General features: G+C 32.5%; 3 protein-coding genes across 6 annotated transcripts; 2 read left to right on the top strand and 1 right to left on the bottom strand.

The window, feature by feature from the left end:
- The first annotated feature begins 2276 nt into the window (after positions 1 to 2276).
- LOC108449961 (F-box/kelch-repeat protein At3g61590-like) lies at positions 2277 to 3543 on the top strand. Its single transcript, XM_017747360.2, has one exon. The coding sequence runs from the start codon at positions 2350 to 2352 to the stop codon at positions 3460 to 3462; it is 1113 nt and encodes a 370-aa protein (XP_017602849.1). The 5' UTR covers positions 2277 to 2349; the 3' UTR covers positions 3463 to 3543.
- Positions 3544 to 3942: 399 nt separating this feature from the next.
- Positions 3943 to 7321, bottom strand: LOC108449962 (uncharacterized). 4 transcript variants are annotated; one of them, XM_017747361.2, is made up of 7 exons: positions 7195 to 7321; positions 6974 to 7105; positions 5485 to 5552; positions 4908 to 5021; positions 4664 to 4832; positions 4232 to 4381; positions 3943 to 4145 (listed from the first exon to the last, which is right to left on the bottom strand). In XM_017747361.2, exons 2-7 carry the CDS (start codon positions 7046 to 7048, stop codon positions 4119 to 4121), a joined length of 603 nt encoding a protein of 200 aa, XP_017602850.1. In that variant the 5' UTR covers positions 7049 to 7105; positions 7195 to 7321; the 3' UTR covers positions 3943 to 4118. The 4 variants fall into 4 exon arrangements, with proteins under 4 accessions (XP_017602850.1, XP_052884850.1, XP_052884848.1 ...); XM_053028890.1 differs by having other exon boundaries at positions 6974 to 7037; positions 7195 to 7249; XM_053028888.1 differs by having other exon boundaries at positions 6974 to 7061; positions 7195 to 7249.
- A 1493-nt stretch (positions 7322 to 8814) lies between these two features.
- LOC108450516 (uncharacterized protein At1g15400-like) lies at positions 8815 to 9807 on the top strand. Its single transcript, XM_017748178.2, has one exon. It carries the CDS (start codon positions 9053 to 9055, stop codon positions 9443 to 9445), a length of 393 nt encoding a protein of 130 aa, XP_017603667.1. The 5' UTR covers positions 8815 to 9052; the 3' UTR covers positions 9446 to 9807.
- The last annotated feature ends 227 nt before the right edge of the window (positions 9808 to 10034 follow it).

Raw genomic sequence — 10034 nt, forward strand, 5'->3', positions numbered from 1 at the left:
TTTCTCTTTATTTTTTGTTTCATCTTCAGCTTGAATATTTTCAATATCATTTTTAAACAAATCAGACTAATAATAATATAATATTTAGCGTTGATTATATTACAAAATTTTCTATTTTAAATATTTTATTATTTATAAAATTTATTATGTTTATAAATAAAATAATTTTATTGCTTTGCATTGTTTGGATAAATAAATTTACTTGATAATACAATTTATTATACTTATAAATAACAACTTTAAATTCATTAAAATATTTGATTAAATAAATTTATGTTAGGTTTTAAAAAAATACCAAGAGGAGTGAATTGAGATTTTGAAAAAATCTACAAATTTTTCTAAATTAACGGAAGAGAGAAAAACTTGAACACTTCGATTGATAATAGTGCAACCCCAATTATCTACATACACTACCATGGTATACTTCTACTAAAGATTTCTTAATTCATTATAAGAAATGTTATATTTTAAGGAGAATGTATAAATATTTACTATCTCTATCTTTTCAAAGGCTTAAATAGAACTTTCTCTAGCTTTTATGACTTAACTAAATTCTTTTAGCTTTTACAAATACTCAACGAGAAATCTCTCTTAATCTCCTTTAAGGTATTTTACTCAAAAGCTTAATACACTTTTTAATACAAAAGAAAAGAGCAAATAAATATTCAATCTGAAGTGTGTGTTTGTAATTTAAAGCTCTAAATATTGAGAATAATAAAATATTTTACAATAAGTTTCCAAAGATATGAAGAGGAAATTAATGTGAATTCTCTTATTTTGTTTCTTAAATATTCATCTTTCGTGTTTTGTGATTTTTTTTTACTTATATTTATATTAAAAAATGAATTTGTGAATGTTTAAAGCAATTGAACGGGAAATAAAGCCAGTAAAAACGAAAAGGAAAAATATCATTGTTGATCGAGTATCGATACATACACGAAGGGAATTAGTAACAATTGGGATAAGCAAGTATGGAGGCATATAGTGTAAGCATCAATACATGGCACCCTAGTATTGATGGATGGCTCTTTCATTTCGTCATTTGATATATTGACTTTAATAAATACGTACTAAATACATCAACAATTTTTAATTTAATGAGTTGCAAATATTTATTCACCCCATAGAATAAAAGCATTAAAATTTCGATTTTTATATAGTACGATTCATCTGTCGTATTGATAAGAATATTGAATAATCAAATTATATAAATACTTAAAATATATGTGTTTGTAAAAAGTGTAGCTTAAGTAACCACTAATCTATCTCTAGATGCTTTGATTAAATCTTGAGTTTATGATAAAGATGAAATCAACGTCATTGCTTTGACTTTATTGACTACCAAAGCTGTCACTGTGGCGTGTTTGTTTCATCTTTATCTTCATTGGGACGGTTCCTTTTACTTATGGAAACATATTGTTGACAATTTATTGCAATTTAAAAGCTTAAATGTGTGAAAAGTTAAATGTTTAAAAAAAAGTGTTTTTTTTACTTAATTAGGTATTTGAAATTTTAATTTTTATTAAAATTTGATAATTTTATAATTTTTATTAATTTTTATTGTTATAATTTTTTGTTATATATCACATCGTGATTGTGACGGTAGTTTTAATTGAAAAATTAGAGACAATTAACATTAACAGTCAACTGTTAAAATATTTAATTAAGTGTAAAAAAGGAGTTTAATTACTTTTTAGAAAAATCTGAGAGTTTTTTATATATTTTAAAAATTAAACTACTGAATTAGTAATTAAAAAAAACTTAATTACTTTTATTAAAAAAATTTGGCAACTTTTTACTCCTTAAACCTAATTTAAACAAAATAAGCATCATTAGTTTTAACTACCCCACACTGTAATATTGTTAAATTCTTTACTCAACTTGGATCAACATACTAGGGATTGGGGATCAACCTAGTCCTAAAAGTCAAGACATTTATCACTAAAAAATCATAAGATGTGTGAATTTTATGTAAAGGTTACATCATTTGACAGCTCAATTTATATTGTAGTTTACCCTTAATTTATATGAAAAATCAATCCAACACCAACAGCATTCATTAATAAGTAGAATCTGAGAGAAGAGATTATTTTTTCCCTTTTCAAGTTATTCTCTTTCTCAATGCTCTTGGCCTTTGGGCTCTTCCAAAAACCACTCTTTTATAGGTTTTTATATGAATAAAAAGTACAAGGAAACAAATAAAATGTAAGAGTCACATGATAAAGGTGACGTAGGTCACGCATCTCTATATCATGTGGTCCTATAATTCACCCTCCAATAATTGCCTATAAGAACTTTATACAACTCTCCGTTGCACAACCATTTTCACCATTTTTGTTCCCAGTAGAAATGTGGAGCAACCTTCCATTTGACGTTCTAGCTAAGATCTTCTCCTTCCTCTCCCCGGACTCTTTGGCGCGTGCCAGATCCACTTGCCGGCACTGGAACTCGTGTGTCGACACCTACCCCATCACCACCTCCTTCATTCTACTGTCCCTGCACCACCGAGCTTGGTTCTTGGCTCTCCCAACTCGAAACCGTGGCCAACACTGCTATGTTTATAATCCGGTCATCGACAACTGGCACCTGCTCTCACTCGATTTCTTGCCTGACCCGGTACGACCCGTTGCATCCATCGGCGCCCTCATCCTTGTGAGACCAACAAATTGTACAGTTCTTCAATTAGCTCTATGTAACCCTTTTACTAGGCAATTTAGGTACCTTCCAATGTCAAATATCAGTAGAACGAATCCGGCGGTTGGCGTTGTAACATTAGACTCAGTCCAACACGGTCCAAACCCGAACTTCAGAGTTTACGTGGCAGGCGGGATGTCCGAAGCACCACGAGGGGGTGCCATGTACGAACTCAAGCTGGAAATGTACGACTCGACGGACGACACGTGGCACGTCGTGGGGTTCGTGCCAACGGAATTTGCTGTGAGACTAACTGTGTGGACACCAAATGAGAGTGTGTACTCAAACGGGGTTCTCTACTGGATGACTTCAGCCAGAGCTTATAGTGTAATGGGGTACGAGATTGATGGCCACAGGTGGCGAGGATTCGGTGTTCCAATGGCGGACAAGCTTGAATTTGCGGCGCTGTTGTGCCGCAATGGTGGGTTGACGCTTGTGGGTGGAGCAAGTGAAGGAGAGGCGTGTATATGGGAGCTGAAGGAGGGGGATAGATGGGGGTTAATCGAAAAGGTGCCAATGGAAATGGGGAGAAAGCTTTTGGGTGGGAAGAGGAGTTGGGGCAGCATTAAATGCGTGGGCAGCGAAGAGGCCATTTATCTGTACAAGGAACTTGGGTCAGGAATGGTAGTCTGGAGAGAAATGGAAGAAAAGGCGAGATGGGCATGGTTTTGGATTGAAGGCTGTCATTCCATTGGTGGTAACCAAGTTCCAAATTTGCCCATTAAGGGTGTTTTTCTTCACCCAAATCTTTTTCCATTTACATTCTGATTTTTTTTATTGCAGACCGTACTTCGCAACTTGTAAAAAATGTGAGTCATAAAGTATATTTGATTTGATGTTTATGGATGAGATGAGTTTTTTTTTTTCGGGGCATTTTCTTTAAGTGGTGAAATTGAGCAACCATCTTTTATTTCTTGCTAATAAACAGCAAATACATATGTGTCAAAATGAAATATTAAAAAATTGGGTTAAAAAGGGCATGAGAAAGAATATAGAAAGTGACAATACATACCTACATCTCATTAATGCAAAAAACTGGTTAACAGTCCCTAAAAATATAGAAAAAGGTCCCGTTTGATTATAAAAATGTCTTCAACAGTCACTTGGGAGTAGAAATTCGTGTTTCTCTTCACACTCATGCTATTTTTGAAAACCTAAATTAATAAAAGAAAATTTAAAGATGTTAATATCCTTTACCATTTCTTTTAGATGTAAATATTTGGTTAAATGTATATATAAAACGCTATCAAAGGAAAAAACAAATCAAATTTAATTTCTCTCATTGTCAAAGACAGAGTAACATTTATTACATTTGTCCTGCTCAGACCTAAAATGCACTTAAGAGTGAATAAACAGGTTCGGTATTAAGCTAACCGCATTGGCCGCTGAAGATATGAAACATCATATAAACAACTGTTTCAGGCTCAGCTTATCAATTCCTCCATTAAGCCCTATTGAAACAAATAGTGAGAAATGAGTCAGGATTCAGTAGTTTCCTCATGATATAAAGCTTACTAACTGGAAGAAAGCAACCCACCCGTGCAATGTATTGCTCTGCATCAGTTCGTTTCAGAAAGTGCATTGAGTGGCTAGCAAAATTGGCAGATTTATCACTAAGAATTATTCCACTTCCCAAATCTTCAAGCACTCTTACCTTGATGTAGGGATCTTTCGGAGGCACCATATCCTGAAAAAAACAAACCGATAACTTCAGCCATTGCAATCTAGGTCACACTCAACAGATGCTTTTCAATGCTTTGTGAGAAAGAGAGGAAGACAGCTTGTACTTATTACCCTGTTTTAATAATTGTAACCGTTTCCATAGTTCTTTGTAAGTAACTGAATCATAATCTAAAGGCCTCCATTTTAATTTTTAACCTTAGAAGGTTTGCCATTCGCATGGAGATAAACCTAGATCCCTAAGTTCTTATGGTAAAATGTTTAATTCGTATGAGAAGATAGACATTACCACATTTACATCAAGACTCAGCTGTGACATGTACATTTTCAAAGATTTAGAATGATCTTTGAAATACTGTTCCTCTGAGTCACTGAACTTCTCCTTAATTTCACATGGAAGCTCATGAAGCAGCCCTACCTTCCATGCCAAATCTCGGATAATTTCAGCTCGGTTGTACCTGTATAAATTTAGCAGCTGGTAATAATAAATTTCATCTAAACATTCAAATTAGCAAGAAAGGTAATATACTCACACATATGCCATTAGGCAACGCTTGTTGCGAATTAAAGAAAGGTGATGGACGAGTGCTCCATAATGATCTGCATTTCTAGCTGTTTGGACTTCTAGTCCCTCCTCTTGCATTTTCCTATCATAACATAAATCATGTTAAAGGCAGAAGTGAAACTAGAATTTGAAAGCAACCCCCAAACGAATCCATAATAATAATAGTAAAGCAGCATCCCCGAGAGTATATTTTTCATCCTATAGCCAAAATCTTCAGAGAATACTCCATTACAGTACCTTTTTTCAACCTCAAGCTCCACTTGAAGTATAGACAACAACACCTACTGCAACTAGTACCATTGGAATTGATCATTGAATTTAAGATATTAAAGCATACAGAACTAAACCTCTAGGAAGTGGTCATGGCTAAAAACAAGCCTAGGATGTAGTAGGAAAGACTTGGAGAATAGAGATGAAAGTTGGAGCTGATTCATTGAATAAATAAATGGAAAAAGGAAGCAGATGTAATTGCAATAAAGAGGGGGATAAAGATGGATTAAGAAAAAGAGAAAAGGCTAAAGAAGCAAAATAGCAACAAGGATTACCTTATCAATGACTGAAGTGCATTATGATGCTCATTGCATTCTTCAGCTACTCGTTCAAACAGCTCGTCCTGTGAGATAACATCACATAAAACAATTTATTAAAAGCACAAATCTATTTACACCACAGCTTTGACAGCATAATTCATGAATTTTTTTTCTGAAAAAAAATTATCAAATATGATGAGGTAAGGCTAAAAATAAAAAAATAAAAGATATAAAAATTATCACTAATCAAAGTTCAATATTTAAGTATTTTAATTCCATTAATAGCAATAAAAATAAAATAAAATCTTTCAATTTCATTGTTTTCATTCGGGTTTTATTTATATTTTGAAATTTTAATTAATAAAATAGTTAATATATTTTAATTATGTTAACAACTTAAATCATGTTAATTTAAATCAATTAAATAAAAGTAAAATATTTTATAAATTAAAAATAGATAAATGTACTATGCATACAAAATTAAAATTTAGTGTATATATATAAAAGATGCATTCTGAAAAATAAAAAGGAACTTTTTAGAAAAAAAGTAAGATGGCCAAGAAACTCGAATCTGACAAATTCATACCCATCCCAATCAGTTAGGATTAGAATTTTCTTTTTTTAAATTGAGTTAATGATGAATCAAGTCCGGTGAAATTAGGGAAAAAAAAGTCGAAATCGGGTTTGAAATCCACCCACCTCGATATATTTAAAAAAACGATTGTAAATTAAGGTTTTGTTTTTAATAAATAAATAAATATTAAATTTTAATTACAAACTCAAAAAGAATTTAAATTTTTACTTCAAAATAAAATAATAAAACAATTATCAAATATAATCTTATGTCCTTCAAAATAAAAAAAGTAACAATTAAACTAAATTCGAATCAAGGAAATCAGAATTATATCTCTACTAAAATTTGAATTTAGGTTGGATGAATTTTTTTTAAGAATCGAGGTTGAGTGAAGGTGGATCCCTCAAGGTTTAGGTTGGGTCAAGTGGGCAAAAATTCACCCCCACCCCATACTCTTTCAAGTTCTTCAACATTTTCTCCGCCCATGTCCTCCTTAAATTCCAACTCTCCGTCCCGATTAACGGAACTGACTTCCATTGCATCCACTATTTTCTTTGTGGCCCTGTATCAGCAACCTCCCTACGAAAAACACTTGTGAAAATTGACGTAAACTAATGTTCTCTCGACGTTTCAGTTCTACATACTCCGAGGCATTTATGCTGGCTGCGTTTTAGGCATGCAAAGATTCTGGAATTTATACCGAAAATAAAAATAACATATCTATACTAGATTACCCATTAGCCTTCGGATATATTATATCGTAAGCGCATATAATGCGCACGGCACAAACACACAAATTCAAAGAGAATAAACATACCCACCGAGCAAATTTTCAATTATACTTAATCAGGTCCATTCATTTCCAAATTATTGTTGAGTGTGCAAGAAAATAATTTATACATACAAAGGTGAGAAATCAAGCAGACTTACGTTGAAAATCTTGAGATGCCCTTTTTCACTACCGGCAAACTCTTTCACCAACTGATACGCCTTTCTGCCGTGCATCTTAAAGATGAAACTTTAACCACCCATTCAAATATATTTTACCTTATGCTTTAAGAACTGTGAAACAGTGAAGAAGCAAAGAAAGAGATACTGGAAAAGTTGAGAAAATAATAAAATAGGTTTTAGAGAAAATAAGGAGTAGGTACCTGTTTTGGAGTGCTTGGGCGAAATGAAAGTGCGAGAAAGTGAAGAGAAAAATCAAGTATATATATGGATCTAACGGCAAGGTGGAGGTTTTGGCGGCTGATTTATTTGAATTCTTAAATTTAGCGCCAACTCTTATATTGGGCTTTTCGTGCTTCTCACTGGATCACCATCCCTGTGACGGATTTAGTACGTTTTAGATTTTACAAATGAGATTGAAATATTTTATTTTACTAAAAAATCAAATAAATATTTAAAAAAGAAAATATTATTTTGAATTAATAACTAATTTAATAACATATATTATACTCTCAAAAGGAAAAACTTAAATTAAAAATCTAAAAATAATATTATTAAATCCAAAAATCAACTAAGTAAAAAATAATAATAAAATGAAAGACAAGTTTGGAGGAATGAGTGACGTAAGTTAGTAATTAATGATTATCCCATTGGGTTTGTAATTGTAAAGAGAAAATGAAAATGAAGGTAGTTGTTGTCATGATCATTATCATTATCATTATAATTATCATTTAGCCCAAAAATGAAACGCTTCTTTTTTCCTGTTCTTTGTATCAAACATGGCAACTGGCAAAGACGATGCGGCAGTGCCTGTCATACATCTCCATTTTTCTTTGTTTGGTCGATGGTATTACGAGAAATTTGATTTTAGAGTTAAATTATAAAATAATCGATAAAGTGAAGAGGAATGATGATAGAAGGAGAATTTAGACTTCACCTCTCACATTAATTGAATTTATAGTTGCCCACCAAATGTGAACATTGAACATCCCAATTAAAATATGGGGACCATCACACAGAATTGTTCCCTTTGGCTTTTATAAGTAGGTGGGGGTAACAAATTTTCATCCATATCTTTCATTTTGTCCAATTTATTGACTTTCTTCAACGTGCCATCTTTCACAATAAATATTTCTCCAAACTAGTCCATTTCACAATGAAATTTCCTTCGTTTTTGGTATCTTATGAACAAAGTACTCAATGTGTAAATATATAAAATAAAGTAAGTGTGTTGTTATGGTCACATAAGAAAAAAAAAAAATAGGGTAAATGGATTATATCAAGTAAGCAAAGCTTCATTAATAATAAAATAAATATTAAAGCTTGGAGTGTAATTATTTTTTACATGAATTATTTTTCCTTTTTTTCCCTACTAAAAAGAAGTGATGATATGATATGTTAGGCATTTATTTAAGTTAATATCTGAAGTGAACATTTAATAGAGAGAGTGAGTGTGAATTAAATGCTTAAAATTATTACCTACTAAATTCATTTTCATGTGTGTTGATTAACATCATTAAATGAATATTATTTAAAACTTGATGAAAGAATGAATGAGATTTTCTTAATCGATGCGACCTTAAAAATAAAAAATCATTCCTTTCTAAAATATCTTCTCATCTTTGAATTTCCCTTTGATAATGATGAAGTGATAATAAGTGGGCGTTAGGCCATTGGTCGAGGCTCATGCGCTAACGTTTGTAAAAGATAATTACTATCTTCCAACTCAAAAGATACGTATTCAATCTTAATTGGTGAAATGTTATGACGTCGATTATCAAAAAAGAAACCGACTTTTTTACAATAAATATTTTTATCTATAATTAACCAAATCCCGCTTAAGTGAACAGTTGACACTCGACAGAAAAAAAATATATAAAAAACTTGAAATATTGACTCAGTTGCCTTATTGTGACTTTTTCCTAACCAAATCTTCCAGATTTCTCTATCCTCCACTCACTCCATATATTTACAACAAGCTCGAATATTTAAATGGAGATATTGGGTTTTATCTTTTAGTTTAATTGAAGAGAGAAGAAGCGAGAGGTACCAGCGTCCGCCATGGCTGGTTTGCAAAGATCAGCGGTGTCTTTTAGAAGGCAAGGGTCTTCGGGGCTTGTTTGGGATGACAAGTTTTTGTCGGAGTTGAATCAAGGGAAACCAGAAGAGCAGCAACAAGGAGGAGACACGAAACAGCTGCAGAAAGAGGAACCAAGGCAGTTGCAAGACAATCGTAACCCAGAAAAGATTGACGTTGTTAAGGGTGTTGCCCCCATCAACACCATCGAAAGAAACCGATCAAATGGTGAAAGACGAGGTTACCGGACTGGTGGCAAGGTATCCCCTGCTATTGACCCGCCTTCTCCAAAGGTTTCAGCTTGTGGTTTCTGCAGTGCTCTTGGGAAACAAACCAAGAATCATAGGAAAAAGCCTGGTAAGCATAGAACAAAATAGGCTTTTTTTTGCCTATCCTTTTCTTGTATTTTCCGGTAACCGGAGTTGGAAATTCCGGTGAACTTGATTTGTATATTGGTATACCAATATATGGTCTTTTAGGCTTTTTTCTTTAGTCCATCTCCGTGAACTGAGATGTGGGACTTTAGGAAAGAAAGAACAGATCGTTGTCTTGTTTTTTCTTTTGGGTGTTTCAAGTTTTGATCTTTTTATGTTCTGTTAGTGATTACTGTTTTCTGTTTTATTCAGAAAAATGTGGTTTGGATTGATATGTAATTAAATGAATCTGTAAATGTTTTACTATTTGGGTCATGATGATGAGACAAAATTTCATGATGAACAGAAGGCAAAATCTTGATTCACACTCATCTCTTGGCATCTTGGTTTTATTTTATCTACTTTTGTTTTTCTTTTTCTTTTTGGATATAGCAGTATCAAAACAGTTGTAAAATTTCTGGGTTGTGGAGGGTTTTTCTCTGTCTCAATTTGTGGAAAAAACTAAAAATTTAAAGAAAAAGGTGAGTTTGCAAGAGAATCTCTTCCCTGTTCTGTTCTGTTTTTGTTGTCAGAAAAAAAAATTCAGGAATTT

The sequence above is a fragment of the Gossypium arboreum genome, chromosome 5, assembly GCF_025698485.1.
Source record: "Gossypium arboreum isolate Shixiya-1 chromosome 5, ASM2569848v2, whole genome shotgun sequence".
In the NCBI taxonomy this organism is placed as follows: Eukaryota; Viridiplantae; Streptophyta; class Magnoliopsida; order Malvales; family Malvaceae; genus Gossypium; species Gossypium arboreum.

Bases quoted from the DNA above. Each gene is read 5' to 3' on its own strand.
- LOC108449961 (XM_017747360.2), top strand. From the start codon at position 2,350: ATGTGGAGCAACCTTCCATTTGACGTTCTAGCTAAGATCTTCTCCTTC.
- LOC108449962 (XM_017747361.2), bottom strand. From the start codon at position 7,048: ATGCACGGCAGAAAGGCGTATCAGTTGGTGAAAGAGTTTGCCGGTAGT. The intron at 5,022-5,484 runs GTAATCCTTGTT...ATGTTATGATAG, and splicing joins GCACTTCAGTCATTGATAAG to GAAAATGCAAGAGGAGGGAC. The intron at 4,382-4,663 runs GTAATGTCTATC...TGTTTTTTTCAG, and splicing joins TGAGTCTTGATGTAAATGTG to GATATGGTGCCTCCGAAAGA.
- LOC108450516 (XM_017748178.2), top strand. From the start codon at position 9,053: ATGGCTGGTTTGCAAAGATCAGCGGTGTCTTTTAGAAGGCAAGGGTCT.